Source organism: Vanessa cardui, chromosome 6, assembly GCF_905220365.1.
Source record: "Vanessa cardui chromosome 6, ilVanCard2.1, whole genome shotgun sequence".
NCBI lineage: Eukaryota > Metazoa > Arthropoda > Insecta > Lepidoptera > Nymphalidae > Vanessa > Vanessa cardui.
The window spans coordinates 10,894,398-10,917,735 of NC_061128.1; the positions used below are offsets into that span (position 1 = coordinate 10,894,398).

The window sequence follows — 23,338 nt, forward strand, 5'->3', positions numbered from 1 at the left end:
GTTTATAGACGCGACGTCAAGTTGACCAAATGTTTGCGTGACACTGAATATATACTCTTGGAGGCAATTATTTTTTAAATGCTATGAGATCTAATATACATTTTATTTACACTTGATAAATAAATCTATTAGCATTACGTAAGTTGGTAGTAGGGCTTTGTGCAAGCCTGTCTGGGTAGGTACCACCCACTCACACTTATTCTACCGCTAAATAACAGTACTCAGTATTGTTGTGTTCCGGTTTGAAGGGTGAGTGAGTGAGTCAGTGTAACTACAGGCACAAGGGACATAACATCTTAGTTCCCAAGGTTGATAGCACATTGAAGATGTAAGGAATAGTTAATATTTCTTACAGCGTCATTGTCTATGGGTGATGGTGACCACTTACTAGCAGGTGGCCCATATGCTCATCCGCCAACCTATACCATAAAACAGAACATGTAAGTTATTCAATCAGTAAAAGATCTTAATGTTTAGCTGTTTAGTTCATTGGTTTTTCACTGTTAAGAAAGAAGTAAATAAGATTGATATTTGATTGCGTTTATTTGCAAATAACGAACTTTATATGCCTATATACAAACATATTTTCTTATGACGTTCTCTTTCACCAATGACCAAGACATAAATTAGGAACACAAAGGCGTTTGAACGTTCTTGCGAGTTTAAGCTCAGACCTTCAATAAAGTATCACTGGACAACACATACAAATCTGATAATTAAAACTTTAATATACAGACAATTATTATAATTGAAGTTTGTCTGAAGAAATGAAACCAATACAATTGTTAATCTTCTGCCAAACAGTATTGATAAGTTCTAGTTTTATGAGTGAGAGCTCCAGTGTAATTGCAAATGTCTTCTTAGTCAAGGGCTCAAACCAGAGTCAGATCTTTTATAAAAAAGGCTGTCTGGCAAAAAGTCGTTAACCTGGAATTAAGTACTTGGTATTGTTTACAAGCAACTTACAAGTACGTGTTCACTTGGTTAGGTTTATGTACTGAAAGAATGATTAAATATTTTATAGTGGCAATGTATTCAATTGCCGAAAGTTACATTGTTCACTTACAAGGAAGTGGTATATTGTACTCGATTAGTTTACTATTTTAAATAAGAAAAACGACAACATTTAAATATAAACAAAACTTTTTACATTTCATCTTGACAAAATCACGGTCTGTAAAATCCCATGGTTATCTATTGTATTCAGCGATAACTAAGTAATCATTAATATTATAATGAACTGCAACAAGCTATTTGGCCTCAATACTCTCTTCCTAACAATAACAAGTACAAAGTGTACCTTAAATTTAGAACATTAAGGTTGACAATTATTATAATGGACTTGATTTTTAAGTATACCATTCCCAAAAAATTCTAATAAAAACTTAAAGGTCGATTGTGTATTATTTTAAAAATTGTGTTCCCTTGGTTTCTCTTGAGCAACAGGAATTTGTATAGTTCCAAGTTTTTACATCTGACCCAGTTTGTCATAATAAACAGCTGATTAGATTTTTATTTCTTCAAATACATTTTTTACGTCACCTACTACTGGCCCAACTTAGTCGCATTTCAACGATAGGTTGAAATGCGACTAAGTTGGGCCAGTGAAATGAGGTCCAAACTAAACCATTAAAATAAAAACAAACAATAATCGACCGACATCGGCCCAAACGCTAAGAAATTTGAAATATTTATATAAAGGTAAACTACATAAAAAGTAAATGCACAATGAAAGTGAAATTAGGTAGAACGTTTCTTTTTCGTTTTCATTTGAAAACCAGAACGCTGTTAAATAACATCAATGGTCTATAAAATGGCTGTGTGTAACCATTACAATTTTATATTAAGTTGTAAATCATCGGTTACATATATTTTCACCAGCGTCTTTGCTCGCGGCTTACGGTGTCAGTTGTCAAGTTTTAGGCAAAAAAGTAGTCTAGTCCTTCCTTGGAGTTCAAGGTTGCTTTATACCAAATTTCATCACATTCGGTTCGGTTTGGTCATGAAAGAATTACAGACAGACAGAGTTACTTTCACATGCATAATATTAGTATAGATTTATACTATCTTTACTATTACCCTACTACTACTCACTTTTATGCCTTTGTTCAAATCAAAGCAACTTCTTCCTAAACACAAATCAGCAACATTCTAAATTAAAAATTATCATCTTAGACTATTTGTTCGGAATATTTCAAACACAACTCTAGTAATCACAATAGGTGATGGGATTTATTCCAAATATTGTAGTCCATTTGCTATCAATACAATACCATTCCATTTTAAAGCAAAATAAATAAAACTTAGCTTAACTTTTAAATTATGAACATGTTATTTCGAATAATAAATATAATCACACTTAAAATAATACAGATTTATTTCAGAACGTATTGTAACCACAAAAACATCTAATAATATACGAATTAATATAATGACGTACTTTATAGAAATTCAAGTTTAATACATAAAAAACTTTAATGATAGTCGACCCCAAAAACAGAATACTCCATTATCACAATCGGTGAAGTTAATACTAAAAAACTTCAAGACTTTCATTTTCTTAACTCTGGGTGGCCAAAGTGAAGCTTAAGGCCTAATAAGTTATATATACATTTTAAGAAATAGTACAAATATATCAAAGGCGTTTGAATTTAAGTAACAGCTTGTAAACGTTCCACTGCAAAGATATGACTCTCTTCTTCAGGAGATTACTTTGAATTTATTATACTAATTGGTGACTGGTTGGAATCAATCTTTGCACAGTTATTAAGTAGTGCAATTTTTTAAAAGCATTCTTATTTGAAAGCCCCGTTAAAATCTATTTGAATACATAGAGAGAGCGTACTGACATTTTTTAAGTACTGGCTATACAGTACATTGTAATTATGTATCACCTTTCAATTTCCTCTTTTTATAAAACGCGCATGCTTGCACAGCTATCAGCCATAGGCAAACTATTTAATTGAACCATTCGTTGTTGCAGTGTCTATTCCGAATACTTTTCCTGTTTTTCCTGATTTTTTTCCTGATTCATTTTATGTTAATTTCTGCCATACATATAGTTCTCATAATAGGAAATATTTATAAATAAGCTATTAAAAAAAAATCAAATAATCTACACATTTTTTATATATATAACAGTGGATTTTTGAATCGCTTCAGACAATAAATTGATTTCAGTTAAACATACAATTACTATGAATTAATTGTGCTCATCGTTTATGTTAAACCTTATCCCCTAACAGAAAGGAGGCTTTTAAATTTTATTTTTAATATTTATTTATAAAAAAATATTGATAATTTTATGGCCCCTGATTATTCAATGTATTCATTATTGGTCTTCCTTACAGATCCCAGGGTACAAGGATGGTTTCTATTCGACACACCAATAGCTACCTTCGCGATGGTGGTCGCATACCTCGCCATCGTTTTGGTGATAGGACCCTTATGGATGGCGAATAGAAAACCATTCCGCATCAAGAATGTTTTAGTCGGTTACAACGCAGCTCAAGTTTTCCTGTCTTCTTATATGTTTTATGAGGTAAGTCACATTTAATTATATAGTATACAATAATAAGCTAATGTAATATTCATTATATGAAATAAAGAAATGGAGGAGCCGAGATGGCACAGTGGTTAGAGTGCGTAAATCTAAAACGATGATTGCTGGTTCAAACCCAGGAAAGTGAAAGAAAATGCGCTTAATTTGTGTTTATAATTAATCTCGAGCCCGACGGTGAAGAAAAACATCGTGAGGAAACCTGCAAGTATCTAATATTCTAAAACTTGGTGGAATATGCCTCTAACCTTCTCCTCAAAAGGAGAGGAGGCTTTAACTCAGCATTGGGAAATTTACAGGCTACAGTACTATACACAAAAGAAATAGTTTTGGTATCACAAAAAATGTTTTAAAATGAAAAGCCATACTTTATAGAAATACCACGTAATTTAAATGAAGTAATTTAACAGCGCTTAGTTTTCGAGTCATGACGGATGGAATGTCATTTGATGTACTTATGTCAAAACTAAAAACATTGTAGCGAGGACATAAAGCCGCAATAAGTCATTGGAGAAGCTGTTATATTTGTACTTAGTACTTCAAAGACCGTACAAGAGTATTTCGTCATAATGTTCGCGTTTGTGATGTCAAGGTGCATCATTAAACAATTTTTCGACTCATGCATCCGTGACGTATCTAAAAAAATGTATATAAATAGGCTTTATTGCAAAGAATTAAGAATGTGGTTGTAATGTCTGAAGATTAATCGAATAAACAATAATAAAACTACTAATAGAAAGCTTTAGAAACTATAGGTAAGGTGTTATGTGTTGATGATAAAATATTTGTAAATGTGTAAGAATTTGTCAATTTGGAACGTGTTTATGGAATATTTCATACATAACTGTGAATTAAAAAAGCTGATAAACTATTTATAGAAAAAAATACAAAACAGCAAAGAAAGTGGATAATGAATGGAGCAGTGTTTTTGGTTAGTTTTTATCGTATGCCCATATAATATACGAAACTTCAGATATTGCTTAGTTTTAGTTTGACTACGAAAATCTCTGCAACTACCAGTTGAATTTGAAAAAAAATTGATTTTAAAATTGATAGGTTATAGGCCTAATACCACATAGTCCACGGATGTAAATTATATTTTTGGTTAATTTTACGGTATGTCCATATAATATAATGAAACCTAAAAGCTTGTTTTTTTTTAATACTAAAATTCTTGAAACCATCAATCGAAATTGAAAAACAGCCTTTAATAGCGCAATTCTTGTCACACAGACCATTAACCATGGGTTTGAAGTATGAACATTGATCGTGGGTGTCCCCGCTAGTTAGAATACTACAGGTGAACGGGGACTCAATATATGTCTAAGAAAATTATATCGTCATTAATAGTGCATTTTATTAACGTTGTAGACGCTACTGTTAGGACAAAAGGTCGTATGTTAAAATGATTACCAAATGTATTGCATACAAACTCACTTGTTTTTTGATATTTTATCGTTATGCACTTGTCATGGACACATAATTTTTATAATATTCTAAGCTTAAATACCACTTTCCACTTCTCCGTTTTTTATAATTGTAGAGTTTATTCAGGCGTTATTACGACGATGTTTAAAACTAACACTCAAGGGCGCTGATTGATTGATGATGATTTTATAATTTCATATTTAATTTTATTACACTAAATTCACAAAATTTGTAAGCCATTCAATCATAATTTATTAAAATATATTTTTTGTTATTTAGTAATTATATTATACTCTATATTAGAGGATTATTTCTTATTGGTGTTTGTGTATTTGTTAGCTCCTATTCCCAAAGCTCACTCAGATTTCTCTCTTTCAAAAATTCGTATTCAACGCTTCGCCTCCAATTTTAAACTTTGGTTAAAAAGAGTACCTAGTCTTTGTATCCTTGTGCTATATTTAAACAAAATTATTTGCACTAACAGATAGCCAAACAGGGATAAGCTCGCATTTGTTATATTAGCATAGATATCAAATTGGTAATATACATGCTGATTTTTTAACCTTTGTAGAATATTTTAATAGTCTTATAAAGTATACTTTATGCTTAATTAAAACAATTTCATTAATCTGAACATTAACTTTCCGAAATATGATACAGATATGACAATTCTGACGAACGAATGTTGAATAAATGAGAATGAATAAAAACGAAAATGAAAAAAAGACGTATTACAGCGCCGCGTTACTTTCTTTAGAACTATTCGTATATATATTTTTTGACATTTAGACTATTATTAATGTGTTCACAACTATTATCTTAATTATCTTGCGTGAGACAGGTTCGATTTTTTTATTCGTCTACAAATAAATGACATTTTAGTTGCGTTTAGAAATTACTCGTGGGTCATACGTTCGTTCAAAATGTTTTTTAGGAATTTGAAAAGTTATTTCTTGTCATTGTAAACTATAATACACACGTCTGCAGTGGCGTCAAAATGATGGAACGCTTTTTAATTTTTTATCGTCTAATCAAATACATTAGTTCAGTTAGAATTGGAGTTTGACGATATCAATTTACTATAATTTTGTGTACGTTTTTTTTTTCTTCTTATAACGGCCGTAACTCCGTTCTCTAAACGGCCAGTCACTATTAAATTAATAATTAATTAATTTTCTATACTTCTTAATTACTCTCCTACTCTTCAAAATGCTACTTGTGCATCTATCCCATAATCACTGGAACAAAAATATGCTTACGCTGTTAACAAATAAGGTTTTATTTAGAATTTTCAAATATAGAATGTGAATAGCAATGTGTCCGCTAAAATGATATGTCTAAGTTTGAATAATATTTGTAACCGTTTGTTTTGTTTTCAGCACTTAATGTCAGGTTGGTGGGGCGACTACAGTCTCTCTTGTCAACCAGTTGATTACAGCGACAGTGATAAAGCAAGACGGGTAAATATACTTTATTTAATACTAGTTTATTTAATAAAGTACTCTACTAACTAATCTGCTATTCCAATTTTAAAAAAACTTCCATCCATCCTAACATTAAATATTGGTAAGTCAGTAGAATATATTATGATTTCAAAAAAGGAATGTGTATTCCTGTGCCGTAGAAGTGAAAATTATTTAATAAAATGGTTGTTGGTCTCTTTGTCGTAATGCATTTTTCATTACAATCACACGTTTGTAATGAAGTTTCATTATATATTAACTTGTCTTATTTTTGTCATTCATACACAATTGTATGTAAAAAAAAATTAATGAATAACCATAATAACTAGAGGTTTTTCTGGCCACGTGTTATTTATATTTTTTATCAATTTATTTTTATAATTTAATATTTGCAATAAATATCAGAACTAGTTTACACACGTGTAGGCTTTTATCCAGTTCAGACGTTCTATTATAAATAACCGACCAAGTTATTTTAAGTTATTTACCGGTCGGGCTACGTACGAGGAGTTTCGTACCAAACATAGAAAAGGCAAAAAAACATGTTTCTTGTATGGGAACATATTTATTTTATTTCGTGTGTTTAGTATTCTCTGTTATATCGGCAACATAAATATATCATCTGTGATTTTTCAACTGTCTGTCGCGGCTTATGATATATGACGGACGCACGAACAGCTGATTCTTTGTAATAGGGCCCCGTTTAACTCTTTCGTATGGAACCTTAAATAATGACTGAAGTTTTAAGCGTCGTGATACCACTGTATCGCTTATCACATATATACTAAAATTTGTTGCTTGTCTACATAAATCATAGAAAAAATATAAACGCATATGTTTTATAATTTCATATTTAATTTTATTACACGTAATTCACAACTTTCCTAAACCATTCAGTCATAATTTAAACATAATACTATATTTTCTTTTTCATTATTTAAAAATTGTACTCTTTAAATTTATCTTGTAAAATAATTTGTTTTGACACTGAGCAATAACTATTAAATATATTTAAATTTCATATGTATTAGCATTACTACAAGCACATAAATAAAAATGAGATTATATTTACAAAACACATGTTTAAAATTACACGGTCAACGAGAAGCAAATGTTATTAGTCATAGAAAGTGCGAGATGAGACGATACCGGTTGTTTCAGGCCGAGGAACATTTGAAGACTTAGTAATTAATAGAAAGGTAACATTAAATATTGGAATACATTGTTTTTAAATATTTGCTATAAGCATGTCTGGAATTATGTAGTCAATCTATGTTTACGATTATCAGCGATATTTAATAATTGTAAAAAGATTTATTTTGGAGTCTCGTCTTCTTAACAGTGTAACATCAGCTTAAAAGGATGACAATTACACGTCTAATGATATGCATATGAAACACCAAAAAAAGCTATAATTTATGTTAATAACTATTGACAACTTATAGTATATATTTCTTTGAGATCTGATATATGAACTGTAAACATCCACAACTTGAATAATTATAACATAATAATTTTATTATAACTCTGTTGATATTATTTATTTTTAATCCACATATGCACATAAATTTATAATATATTGTAAATAGTAAAAAACAGCTCATTATAAATCGATCCATCTTTTCAAGAAAGCGTATGATGTTATACATATAAAAAAATTAGAGTGTCTGTTTGTAACATTTAAGTAACCGCTTTTTACTGAATGTATATGTAAATAAAATGTATATGTATGTGTACACGATACATATGCTAATATAACAAATTTTCAAATTATTGTCTGTCTGTCTGTTAGTTTCAGCCAATCTTTAAACCAATTTTGACGGGACATTTACTGCCAGAAAGCTGATATTATCAGGAGTAATTAAGGCTACAATAATAACTTTTTTGTTAAATTCAAACTCGGGCACAGCTAGCCAGTCGATAAAATAAAAATAAAATCAGCTTAAGAAAGTAAAAAAAAGGTCCGAAATTAACAAAAAAACATGTCTAATCGTTCGCAAGTCTTCACATGTCGGTCAAGTTCATTCAAAGGCACTCGCTTCACACACGCGGTTACTTTCGAAACGTTATTTATTTTCGCGTAAGAAACAAAAGAGAAATTACAATTTCTTCGAGGGTGTGGTCGGAAGTCGACGTTAATTTGTAAATATCTTATTGTCGATTTAGGGTTAATGTTTTACGATATTGAATTATAAAATCTTAAAGTTCAATTGAGGTTTTGGTTACGTTTCTTTCTTTCCTTATTCAATTTCAATATAGCTATAATTTTGAATTAATTAAATTACGTTTGTGTTTTGTTTTTGGAATGGAATACAATGACAATATTGAATATGTATTTAATTTAAATATATTTACTTAAATTGGAACACGTATGTTTCAATAAGTGTGAAAAATCTTCTTGCTTTCAGAACAGTTATGATCTTGTATAATTAAATTAATACAAAAAAATATAACGATTTACATTAACGTTTTGAGTCAAGATGGCCCAGTGGTTAGATCGCGTGCATCTTAACCGATGATTGCGCGTTCAAACCCAGGCAAGCACTGCTGATTCATGTGCTTAATTTATTTTAATAATTCATCTCGTGCTCAGCTGTGAAGGAAAACATCGTGAGGAAACCTGCATGTGTCTAATTTCATCAAAATTCTGCCACATGTCCATTCCACCAACTCGCATTGGAACAGCATGGTGGAATATGTTCCAAATGTTCTCCTCGAAGGGAGAGGCGGCCTTTAGCCCAGCAGTGGGAATTTACAGGCTGTTGTTGTTGTTGTAAATACCACTTGCTATAAAGATCCGTTTAGTTAACACAGCGAATGCTATGAACTAGGAACTAAAACGGCACACTTATCAAGAAAAACTCGTTTACAGTAATCAATACAAAAGCGAGTAACATTTCGATTAAAATGTGGTTTCACTGTTTCGTTGACCCCAACCTTTACTTGTTCTCGTGACGTAACAGTGAAAGCCGGTTAGGGAAGTGATCATTTGCGTCATCGTTAAAAGTGAAATTAGACTTGTATTTAACACTAGCTGTACCTGCATCTTTATGCCCGTTTAAATTTAATATAAATATTGTATATGATTCTATAATAAAATTAGCCTATGTGCCAAGTAAATCTCATCAAAATCGGTCCTGCCGACAAAAATTGTAAAAATGTTTTTTTTTTTTTTTATTATGTTATAATTATGTATCGTGTATACAAAAACGTTTATTAAAATATTACAAACAGACACTCCAATTTTATTGTATTGTATATTATACGTTTTTATAATAGTTTATAGGTCATATAAGTGGTCATTACACCCATAAAATAATCATTCCATATATTATATCCCTTACGTCTGTAATTATACTGGCTCACTCCCCCTAAACTGGATCACTAGAACACTGAGTAACGGTTGGTGATAGAATAAACGATGAGTTACCATATACTTTTTTATTACATAGTATTTTCTTAAAGTATTGAGAAAACAGTATTTTTATATGTATAGATATATTGCACTTATAATAGACATTTGATATCTTAATTTATAATTATGGTATTAAATGAGTCACTGACCGAATGAAAAAATAGCGAAATTCGAATGCATTTACGTTTTAGATTATGAAATTGAGCCAGCGAATTATTTCACGTAGGTGTGACAAGATTGTTATGAAAATTCACTTTACGCATTGTTGAAAATGTAGTTTAATATTTTAAATTTCGAAGTGCAGTAACTGTGTGACGCTTTATAAAATTACACCAAAGTGTGATGATGGCTCCAATATTTTTAAAAACAAATTAGTCTTGATCTAATTCTTTGCATACTTTGTTATAACTAGTTGAAATTCATAGGAATCATTGGTAGTCTTCTTTAACCGTTTTTATGAAACAATGTTTGCCGTTATTTTATCGTTTAAAACCGGTTATTTTCATAAATCGGTTGAATAGTCAGCGTGTAATGCTATTAATTTAATCGTTTACATGATTATTTCTGACGCAGAATTTAAAATTATCATGTTTCTCAAACTTTGGTGATATATTAATTAATACATTTTTATTGGATTCGTGATTGATATTTTGTTTTTGGGCACGCGGTCTAACCACTGAGCCGAGATGGCCGAGTGTATATAATTCATCTCGTGTTCGGCGGTGAAGGAAAACATCGTGAGGACCTGCATGTGTCTAATTTCATAGAAATTCTGCCACATGTGCATTCCACCAACCCGCATTGGAACAGCGTGGTTGAATATGTTCCAAACCTTACTCTCCTTAATGGAAGAGGAGGCCTTAGCCAAGCAGTGGGAAATTTACGGGCTGTTAGTTTGCTTTTTTTACTTTTATCTTGTTTTTTAATCATTATATTTCTTTCAGATGTTACATTTATGCTGGGTGTACTACTTCTCGAAGCTGTCAGAATTCGCAGACACAATATTCTTCGTGATGCGGAAAAAGAAGAGCCAGATCACGTGGCTGCATCTCTACCATCATTCGCTTACGCCATTCGAAGCTTGGCTTTTAGTCAAATTCATCGCAGGTACGTTTTGATTTAAAATTGTTAACTGTCAAATGATCCGTCTCTGTTAAACCATATTTAATTTATTATCCACCAACAAAAAATAAAAAATAAAAAACTATAATAATAGAAAAAGCCATGTTAATTAAAAAAAAACCTATTTTTAATTGTCATTTCCATTTAAAAGTTTGTAAGCTTATGAAATTTGGAATTGGAATCATTCATATTTGAGTCTTGAATGAGTGCTTGATTTTTTTAATATAATTTAATAAGAGGTTGTATTTTATAAAGGTGGCCACGGAACCTTCTCGAACATCGTGAATAACCTCGTCCACATCATCATGTACAGCTACTACATGATGGCGGCCATGGGACCTCAGTACCAGAAATACTTATGGTGGAAGAAGCATCTAACAACGTTACAACTAGTAAGTACTTCATTTAATTTTGACCTACATTTAAGATATTACAATATGGAATAGTTTATTTTAGCTTATACAAAAATACGAAATAAATATGAAATAAATAACGTTATTAGTGCAGTTTTCGCCACAAATATTTATAGGGACTCATTAAAAAAAATTAGAACTATGCATACGTAGGCTAAATAAATTTAATCGAATACTCAGACTGATTGACTTTGACAAAGTCTCAAAATATTTATTGTTTTTACTTTTTTTACATGTTTTAAGTTTGTGTCAAATCCTACACCTAGCTTGACGTATAAGCATAATTAAGTGATTAAAATCGTAAAAATTAAAATGTCATCTAAAGGATTCTAGGTGATATAATGAACTAGATCATAAGCCGTGCTAATATTATATACACGTTATATCCATCGAAACGATCGTAGTTAATTACGACTTACAACTATTAAGTAAAAAAAAAAACAATACTTTTAAAAGATTTATAAAAATAGACAAACATAAAACAGTTCAGTATTTGTTTTATCTTTTGTTTATTGATCGATATTCTTTTGTTTTTGTTCGATAGCTATCGATATTTTCATCGATGACACTAAATCCCGTTTAGTGTCATCGATAAAAAATCTTCAGATTTACGATAATCAAAACTAACTGAAAAATAATCAAAACGACTAAATCGAAAACTAGTTATTACTAGTTTTAAACCAATCATCGGTTTCAAATAAAAAATTAACACCAATAATTTTCACTTTGATTCAGTAATCGTCTTTTGTAATCATATAATCAATGAATCATAGGAAATAAGGTATATGTGTGATTTGACACTTACGAAACATATCCGCAGTTAAAGTATTTAACACATTCTAAACCTATTAGGACCTTTCATACCACACCTAGAATTCCTTGCGCTGTCTGAAATTGCGCAAAGCGTAGGATATAAACCTCGAACGTTTAATCTGTTGGAAATAATTTTCCGCAATGATAAATTAGGCGATACTCCATGTTTTAATACTTTGTGCAATAGGCTTCACTTGTCTCCAGAGACACAATTAATCTATATTAATTTTATAAATGTAAATATGTATTTGTGATCGATAAACTTCAAGCTAATAAAGCGATATTAATAATTATTTTACAATTATAAAGCTTCTCTATCCAGAAGTAATATAGGCGTTACTTTACATCTTTATCTATCTTCATAAAGTACAGCTTATTATATAATTTATCTATGAAAATCACCAATGAAGTTCTGACCAAGTATTATTAATATCAGGTACTTATAACTCACTGAGTATTTATACATAATTATATAGTCTAGTCATTATATACTTACATTTCTTGCATTACTATGCGCAGTAGAGTTATCGCAAAAAACGAAATTCAACATTTTTTTTCAAGACGTCGTCCAACGCACGTAGGAAATCGAGGTCAAAAATTTTTAAGTTTAAGTTAAGCTTTTCTAAGGCCCTAAAATCAACGTTCTCAATTCAATTACTTTTCTAAGTTTGACAGTAGTAATAATATAAAGGCCGAGTTGGCTCAATAATTAAAACGCGTAAATCTTAACCGATGTTTACAGTTTCAAAACCAGTCACCACTTAATTTTCATGTGCTTAATTTGTGTTTCCAAAGTTGCATTTGCATGTTTCCAATTTCAATGAAAAAAAAATCTGTCACATGTGTATTCCGCATTGGATCAGCTTGGCGGAATGTGTTCCTAACCTTATTCTGAAAAGGAGAGGAGGTCTTAGCCCAGTAGTGGGAAATTTACAATCTGTATATGTTACATGTTATGGTAGCAATAATTACAAATGGGTGGTATCTACTATAAGGGGCGAACTAAGTCCAAAACTATTTTTCATAACCTAATAAGATATTATAATCACATATGGAAATTCCCTTAATTGTATTATCAGATTTAAACAAACACTTTGTCGATTGATTGATCGATACATACTTATGAATTCAATTTTGTAATTATACCGTTTCCGAATAGAATCCTGAGTTAAAAGATATATTGTTCCGTTAACAGATGCTATTAATTTAATAAAATGATAAATCAAGCCGTTTTCCTATTTTCATAAATCACGACGGATATTCGTTACAAGGTTGTTCGTTATGAGGAAAAAAATTATCCGGTTTAGAATATTTTCACAGAAATGATTCAGTTGTAAAAAAATACTTATAGCATTGCATGACTGGAAATGACGCTGCAATGACGCTGTGAATAATTTGAGTTTTTTTTCTATTTTATTAGTCTACTACTGTCTCCCGCGACTTTACTTGCGTTTTAGGGTGTTGTTTGTTATATATTAGCCATTGTAATAAGTAGCCTATGTCCTTCGTTGGAGTTCAAGTCTGCTTTGTTTTAACAAATTTCGTCCAATTCGATTCAGTGGTTTGGCAGTGGCAGAACGGCAGAAAGACAGAGTTGCTTTGACATATATAATATTAGTTATACATCGATTTAACGGACCACGTGACTTGTCTAACTTGACTATTTATAAGTAATCCTTAAATAGTTCTCATTATCAAAATGACTCTTTCATTATGCATATTTGCGTAATTGTTGAAATAATAAGTTATTCCTTAATTGTGCAAATTAGTTAAAAAAGCATAGAAGGGAAGCTTTTTTTTTTAAACAAACAAACGTAGTGTAGGACGTCCTCGGGCACGGTGGTGTGACGACTTACGCAAGACGGCTGGCAGGAGCTGGATGCGTGTAGCCCAAGAACGACCTCAGTGGCGTGCAATTAAAGAGGCCTATGTCCAGCAGTGGATTGGAGTTAAAAAAAATGTATAATACTATATTTTAAGTAGACTGTATTTTATTTGAAAATTAAAAATACATAACACAGAGCTGAAATAACAACAAGGAAAAAAGTTTTCATCGAAACAAAGAGAAAAAAAATAATGTCCTTAGAAGTACAGTTCTGTAGAGAATAAGGCTATCAATCTCAAAACAGGCATACAGCAAATAGTTTGGTGACCTTTTCTTTCAAAATCAATCTACACTAATATAACAATTACTAAATAAACTTTCTCTGTCCATCTGTCACGGCTAAACCAATGAACTTAATTTGATGAAATTTGGTGTGAAGCAAACTCGAACAAAAAGTACCTACATAGGCTACTTTTTTATGCCTTACACCTGACGATCCCTTTACAAACAAACAAAGCCGTGGACATTATGTATATATATGACATAATATTCCGCTTCTTCGTAAAAAAACCATAACATCTAACTACACTCACTGCTTAATTTTGTTGTCAAGGATTCATTTAAAAAGTATAATAATAACACTATTAAAATAATTTATTCTAGTTCGTGTAATGATTGAATATAACGCTAAATAATATCTATCACATAGAGTAACAATGATAAAGACTATAATTATACAATTTTTATCTCGTCACAATATCAATTGTAAGCGAAGTAAAGCATAGCACTTGCATTTCTCATGACCCTGTAATAGAATGCAACTGTAACGTCGGATTAAAAAAGAAAAAAGAAAATATAATATTGTACAACAGCTCACTTCAATATTAGAGCAAGGCCGAATGCAGGCAACGTGAAAGACTCGATTAGGAAATTCTAATTGCTATCAAACTGCGAGTCAAACTATTTTCTTAAATAAATAATAATATGAAATAACACATTGTTTTAAGCACTTTAAAAGTAGTAAAGAATTTAGATTTCGGCAAGTTAAAATTACTATTTCTTATTCGTAAATTTCGTAGATTTTTTCTATGTGAAATATTTAATTACAAATAACTAACGAGAATATAGGGGTGTCAAAAGCGAGCGAGCTATTGATGTAAAAAGTCGCTAGTTTCATACCTATATATGTTGATATATATTTATTGGTTAACTAGGTGTAAATGGGAACATAAGTAATTCGTTTAAAGAGGGTATTGTAACTATTATTTATAAAAAATATTGCTAGGCATCCCTGCCACTGTGAGTGCCAGAAACACGCTCCCCTTTGATGAAACTTAACACGAACGCTTACATATACTACGATTCGATTTGATGTCGTATCAAAATATAATTTTAACAATATACACCAGTATTAATAGTTTATTTATCAAGTTAAATTGTGTTTAGAAATAACGAAATGTCTCATGTAACGAAACATGATGTCTTCGTTAGTTGCGTGATTCTCCCGCGATTTCGTTGATATAGATTACACCTTATGTTCACATATCATATACTATTAGTCGCCCTTCGCGTTTCAGGGTATTGGTTGTCATGTGTTAGGCAAACAAAGTTCCCTATGACCTTTCTCGGAGTTCAAGTTTTATTCCAAATTTCATCAAATTCAGTTCAGCGATTTCCTCGTGAAAGAGCGACAAACAGACACACAGAGTTACTTTCACACTTATAATATTAATAAAGATTAAGTATTTTATTCACAAACACACACACATACTTCAAACACAACGTTAACACGTTAAATCGTTAATCGATAAAGTAATAAAAAAATATGTTAACCCTTCAACCTGATACCTAAATGATTATAATTAAACAAAACGGTAGCTAAATTGCTATTCATTTAATAAAATAACCGTATTGATAGCGTGCGGACCAGCACTCGAAGATTTCAACATCGCAAGCGGAACGCCATATCCTTTCTCTGTTGCATTGCAGAGAACATTCTACCAGTTAGCGCTTAGGCCTTCGGATGCAGAGAAAACTAGTTAATTTAATTATGATTACTAGTTCTATGAATCATCAATGAAATGTAACGAAATCTTGGAAGATGAGATGTATTATTGATTTCAAGTCATAATCTGAAATCATAATTTATTTTTAATTTATCGAATTAGTGTGTTCTATGTACATTTGTTATAGATCCACCTGGTCTAATTGTTTATGTGTGTACTAATATGAAAGTAACTCTGTCTGTCTCTCTGTCGGTAGCTCTTTGTCTGTATTTTTAAATGTCGAAAAAGAGTAACTACTGAGTATCTTTCCAGTTGTTCTTGATAGAATCTCATTCTAAACCGGTGGTAGCGTCACTTAATCTATTTAAGGTTACTCGAATAAAGTATATTTTAATTTTATTTTAAAAATATCTTAACTGATTTTGTTGTTATTTGTATGAAGCTTGGAGTAATAGATATAGGCTATTTATTTATGCCCAACCCTTGACGACAGCGAATGCTGACACCTACTATTATACATTTCGTTACAATCAAATACTTGGTATTAGAGATTTCAACCATTATAACATAAACATATCTATATATAAGTATATATGTTTTGGGACTATAAAAGCGTTTAACATTTAAAAGAAATATACGAAATTATGATTTAAATCCTACTTTCCGTGAGTGCTCAATAATAGTTTTGGTTCGTGTTTTATAATCGTCACGTCTAATAATGGAGACATTGATGCTAAAATCGAAAGTACGGGAAGTGAAAGTTTGAAAGCATCAGTTCTAAATACAGCATATGGAGGTACTACCATGGTTTTTTTTCATCTTAGTCCAAGAGCATTGAAGACTGTTCCGGTTTTAAGTGAAAAACAAATGACTACTATATTCTTTTAATATTTATTTTACAAATTAATATACGCCTGAACTTATTAAGACACAATTATATTCAATTAATTTTAATCAATGATAGGCGTCTGAAGTAGGTAACGACATCTCGTGGTATAAACATTAAGTTATTGAACGATTAATGTAACTTAGATTATATTTAAAATATATATTTACTGGCATTTATTTCAATACAAGTGAGCAATCAAAGTAATAAATATATTTAGAGACTTATCAGGGGTCCAACCGCTTCTTTTGCAAAAATAATATAAAAAAAAAGTTTACTTGTTAGAAGCAAATAATCATTAATTGTAAAAAGGTTGATGAGACATCGGTTCGGAAAGCACCTGAGAAAAACCGAAATTAAAAAAAAACGAAGAAATACTTTTTTATTATAGATAAATATCAAAATTTTAATTATAATATTTATCGTAAAAAACTAACCACATTTTTGTTTTTTTATTTCCACACTGTATTTATAATTACGACAAGTTACTTCGACCTCGTAATAATTCAATTTGGGAAATTCCTTTTTTACGAAAAAAAAAAAAAACTAAAAGTATTCCATTTTCAAAACCGATTTCTGTAACTGAAGCCGTTATTTAATGAGTGCAATGTTAATTAGACCCTGACGCTACGTCAGATTCGAATAGCAAGACCTATGCAACACGTTATAAAATATCATTAAGAGATCAGTCTGAAGATATCAAGCTAGTACGTGTTGCAGATTCAAATTTGTGACTTAAATTAGTAATAGTACATCCTCGTCACAACCATTGAAAATCAGCGTTGGGTACTTGGAACCCAACTTGAAAGCTGAATGGTACACCTTGTGGGACTTTACTATCATTGTTTTGTTTTTGCTGTTGTTTTTTTAGATTAAGTTAGTTTAGTAGTTATAATTTTTATACTAGTTGTATTTCTTTTTTATTTATTTTTTTATACTTTTGATTTTTTTTATTGTGTCTCGTGTCATATTAAACATTTCTTTCTTACATAAATAGCTAACTATTACGCTTTGAACTTTTATATTTTTAAAAGAGAAAACTAGGAACTAATTTCTTCAAGACGCTATTAGACGATTTGGTGAGTCCACCTGTCAGATTTTCATCAAAAATTTATTCTTATTGCTTTTTTTTCACTGCTGACTGTACGGAAGCTTATCAACAAATTAAACCCGAAAACTTCGGTATTTTTATATTTGTATTTACACGTACAATATTTAGAACATTAACAGTTAGTAAATTTCTCACTACTGGGCTAAGGCCTCCTCCTCACTCTTTCATTACAAGGTTTGGAGCATGCTCCACAACGCTGTTCCAATGCGAGTGTAGATAGAGGCCGGATTGCGTTGAAATTAGACATATGCAAGTTTCCTCTCGATGTTTTCCTTTACCGCCGATTATGACATGAACTATAAACACAAATTAAGCACAAGAATATTCAGTGGTGCTTGCCTGGGTTTGAACCCGTAAACATCGGTTAAGATGCACGCGATCTAACCACTGGGCCATCTCGGCTTACAATATACACATATTAATTTATAATTTTATCTGGCTTTCGTTTCTTTGAGTTTACACTTCGTTAATATTACTTATGTTTTTATTATTATTAATGTTAATAAGCATTATCATTATTGCTCGTAAAATAATCACAATACGAGCGAAGTGGACGTTCGTTTAATTGTACGAGTATCCGATTTCAGTTGTTGATGTTTTAACTGTAGAAAGTTAATAACGATTTTTGTTGAATTTACGACTTTTTACATTTTATGTACACCTTCTTCATATAAGTGAAGTCTGTTTTTTTAAGACAAAAATTAAAGATAATGTATCAGTTTCATATTCTAAGCTTTCAAACCAAAACAAAGCACTATTACATCAATACACGATGCCTAATAACGATATTACTATAATATAAACAAATATGCTTTTTCTTCCTCTAATATATACCTATGTATAATACATACATTTGCTCACACATTTCATAGACTAAGGCTGTTGATGAGTTTGCCACACACTCATCATACATTCTACCCCTAAGCAGCAATTCATTTACTGTTGTTTGAGTTTTAGGAGTGAGTGAGTCAGTGTAAATATAAGGATAAGGGATATAACACCTTATTTACTCAGACGCGCAAATATCTATAGGTAATGATCAATTTCCATCAGGTGACCATTTGCCTGTCCATCTACCTAATCCATAAAAAAAAAAACAGATTATTACATAGAAGTTGAAATGAGATGGTAAATAAAGTATCCTATTTTCCTTCGAATCAAAACCCTCTGCTCGTAAGCAAAAATACGTGGAATTCGCTGTACTACTAGCTATAAACATACCCTATCCCTAACTTAACGGTATAAAGGTACATTATAACCTTAAACTCACAGCTTTTCTTAATCGTTGGGTTAGCATGAACTTATAGTTATAACGGTTAGCTATTATCGTCACTACTCTTATTCTTGCAAGAGTAGGGATAACTTTACCCTTAATTATAAAGTTCCATGAAAATATTTAAGTATCTATATTTTTAATATTATAAATGTGAAAGTAACTCTGTCTATCTGTCGATCTTTCGCGACCAAACCGCTGAACCGATTTTGATGAAATTTGGTACAGAGCAAACTTAAGTCCAAGAAAGGACATAGGCTATTTTTTTTGCCTGGCACATGACAATCATCACCCCAAAACGCGAGTGAATCTTGCGAATTAATATTTAATTATTATACATAACATTTGACTGAAACCTTACTCGATTATTCACTTCGTAATACAATAACTTCCAAAATGCTAATTATATAATTCGTTAATATGACAAGGTTGTTTAATTTTAATTCGTAATCAAAATGCAACTTTTGGAGCGGAACAATACTAATTCAGGAAATATTTTGAAACGTTTAAGTAAACTAATACGAATTTAGAAACCGGAACTTTCAGTTATTTTATTATATTTTTAATGTGTGATTTCCTGAATAAAAAGTGAAAATAAATAAATAAATATTCTTCTTGAATATATTACGCCGTCACGGATATATTGTTTTAAAAAGTCGTGATGACGCAAGTCTAGGCAACCAATGGGAGTTAGCAATTGATTAATTTATTGATCTCGTGATTGGCTGTGATTGGCTGTGAATAAAAACATCGTGAAGATACACGTACCGATTGGATATCTCACATATATACCTTTTTCTTTAAAGGAGTAGTGGTCTTAGCTCGGTCATTTGACGGTATCTAGCTATAACTTTTAATATTTACCTGATGACACTTTCATGTGAACATTGAAGTCGAAATAAACTAATATGTGAAATTGTTCTGGTTTTGATAAGAAGTTTATAATTTAAACTGCATCCAACTCAAAACATAAAAACTTTTACATTTATAGTGCTAAAGAATCATAAATGAAATTCTTCATAACTCTTAATTTTTATTCTTTATATTATTTATTATAACTTTCAAAAACAATTATAAGCGTATAGTCATTATAAGCGCCTATATATTAGAAGTTTTGATATAATATTTTTAATTTGAATATTACAATTTCATAGTATATTAAACGTATCAATAATGTTGACAAACACATAAATAAAACTGTATGTTTGTGTGCGTGCATGTGTATATACATATATATTTACAACCGCAGCTTCCGTCTCGTGTATCTCGAGATCAACTAATATCGATCTACCGCTAATTTAATCTGACATTCCGATACTATAATGAATTTAACATCTCTTTTAAAAATGCTTATTTAACTTGAGTTGAGTGAATTAGAACAATAAATAACCACACACAAGCACTCAAACAAATACACACATTACCTCAAGTGTTAAGAGTCTCGTAATATGAATAAATCGATAATGGGACAGATTAATCAAAATTTTTAGACTTCAGATTAAACATACATGTCTTGTTCTTGGACATGAAAACCATAAACAATCAATATATTAAATTTTTCGTTGACAGAATTTTCAATACACGAATAAGATGCACCACTAATAATAAAATCTAAATATAATTAAGGGAATATCGTCCTAATCGATGTTAGCCGTTGTATTGTTTTGGAAGAGAGATTTTTTTTACTATTAGGATCAAGATCAGTTGCAAGGAGTAAACATGCAAATAAACAAAACACTCACTATACTTAACATTGACATATTAGCGCTGTTACAAATATTCCGCATTCGATTATTTATACATATATCTAGATAAGACTACGAAAGCTGAGAACACGTTACAAAATAGTGGCCATCGGTTGGCTGATAAGTACACGTTAATAAAGTGATATGTCATTTGTCGAGTGCCAAGCACATCAAGATAAAAAAGTTGGTTCGTTTATTTTTAATTCTTTTGATGTCACACACACACACACACACACACACACACACACACACACACAAAAGTCTACATGTCATTTCTATTCTTCTGACGAAATAAAAAGTAAAAGTTCACAAAAGCAAAAAGAAAGCATTTTGAAAAGATGCAATAATGAGTATTTTGTAGAGCTAGTCTGCAAGAAGATACTCGTACACCGTAGAACAAGAGCGTAAATTATCAAACGGTGATATGCAACATTGACTATAATGCATAATATTACACGTATCAAAATAGCGTATTATCGTGACGGTGGCTACTAACGAGATTTGAAGTTAATTGTTATAGAATCGTCCCGCTAAGGTAGTTATTGTCAAATATAATATGACGAAATTAGAAAGTTCGTGACAAGTTTACTTTTTTATAAGCATTTATGCTCATTCGCACCTTGACGAATTTCTTGACTCGTCCAAAAAAATATTAATCCTTCAGAATAAGTCGTCACGATTTGTAAATATTCTTAACTTATAAACAATTCTTAACTTATAACTACCTACCTAACTTATAAGCGTTACATATAAACTTACTTTCGGTCTTATAAATAAAAGGTGGTATATTAATTCAGCTTTAAAATTAGTTATATTAGATGAATGACAGCGATCATATCGAATATTCAACTTTAAGGGGACTACAGGAGCTAATTGCCCTTGAGAATCACGCGCACACATACATACACTAACGAGTCTAACGACAAAAACGGCATGTCCCCGCGCGCACTACGCTTAGCGAGGCGGCGAGGCTACGCCTGAATATTCCAACAGATGGCGCCGAACCGCCGCGCGCCGCGCCGAGCGAAAGCGAAGCGAAGTCAATTCTATCAATTCCATCAATCACAGATGTCATAGAAATGGATAGGACAACAGAATTATTTTTATTTATTTTAAGTGTCATTTAAAAATCAATTATGGTAAAATTAATCTGATTCAATTAAACTTAAAGGATTCTTATTTATATTTTGTGTACAAAAAATAGACTGTTAATTTTAACCTTTTTTATTTAATTTATATTACATAACATTAGTTGTTTAATACTAAATATTATAACATACCAATTTTTAACATTTTATAAGTTTGATAATATATATATATATATTTATATATATATATATATATATATATATATATATATATATATATATATATATATATAAATTAAATTAAAAAAAATCTAAAACATGTTTAGTCGATTTGATTGAATTATTGGTTAACGAGGTCAATGAGAATGGGTTTGGTCATAAATCGCACAAAAATTGATACGATAGAATATAATTTCTATTGTTCTTGACTGTATATATATATATATATATATAAATTAAATTAAAAAAAAATCTAAAACATGTTTAGTCGATTTGATTGAATTATTGGTTAACGAGGTCAATGAGAATGGGTTTGGTCATAAATCGCACAAAAATTGATACGATAGAATATAATTTCTATTATTAACAAATAAAACTGATTCAATTAAACTTCAAACATTTTTATTTATATATGGTACTACAAAAAAAAATCGTTTTGTTTTTATTAAAATCGTTTATTTCATTTCATTCATATATATGAATGTATGTATGTCCTGGATACTTGCAATCAATATTTCACCCACTTCCACTGATGCTATGAGCTGAAATTTTTACACATGTTAAGTCTCGATGACAATGCACGATTCATTTATTGCCGCCATATTCAATACAATATGGCGGTCGTTACAAAATTGCGATTGAAATTTTTTACAACAATCCCTATGAAATGAAAGATCTCGATGTGAAAAATGCAACTAGTAAAGTAACGTTATTCAAGATTCAATACAGCGGACGTTACGAAAAGGTGATTAATGATGATGTTCTATATCTGGTATCAAAGCGGATGAAGAACGAGCAATGATTGAAAGTTGGCAATTCTATCATAATATGATGGAGAGTGAAATTATAGTAGAAGGTTTTAAACAATCATTGGCTATTCATGGTTTGATATATGGGCGACTGATATCTGATGGTGACTCAAGCACTTATTCCAAAATTTTGCAGGCAAGGCCATACAAAGACATTACAGTT

The 23,338-nt window shown here is 30.7% G+C and overlaps 1 protein-coding gene across 3 annotated transcripts in view; it reads left to right on the forward strand.

Annotated features, from left to right (window-relative positions):
- Positions 1-23,338, forward strand: part of LOC124530226 (elongation of very long chain fatty acids protein 7-like) — a 103,748-nt gene that overhangs the window by 69,331 nt on the left and 11,079 nt on the right. For all 3 annotated transcript variants that reach the window (XM_047104277.1, XM_047104275.1, XM_047104276.1), the window contains 4 exons: positions 3,351-3,541; positions 6,367-6,447; positions 10,810-10,972; positions 11,243-11,379. In XM_047104277.1, coding sequence (XP_046960233.1) covers positions 3,351-3,541; positions 6,367-6,447; positions 10,810-10,972; positions 11,243-11,379 — 572 coding nt within the window. The remainder of the gene's footprint in view (positions 1-3,350; positions 3,542-6,366; positions 6,448-10,809; positions 10,973-11,242; positions 11,380-23,338) is intronic.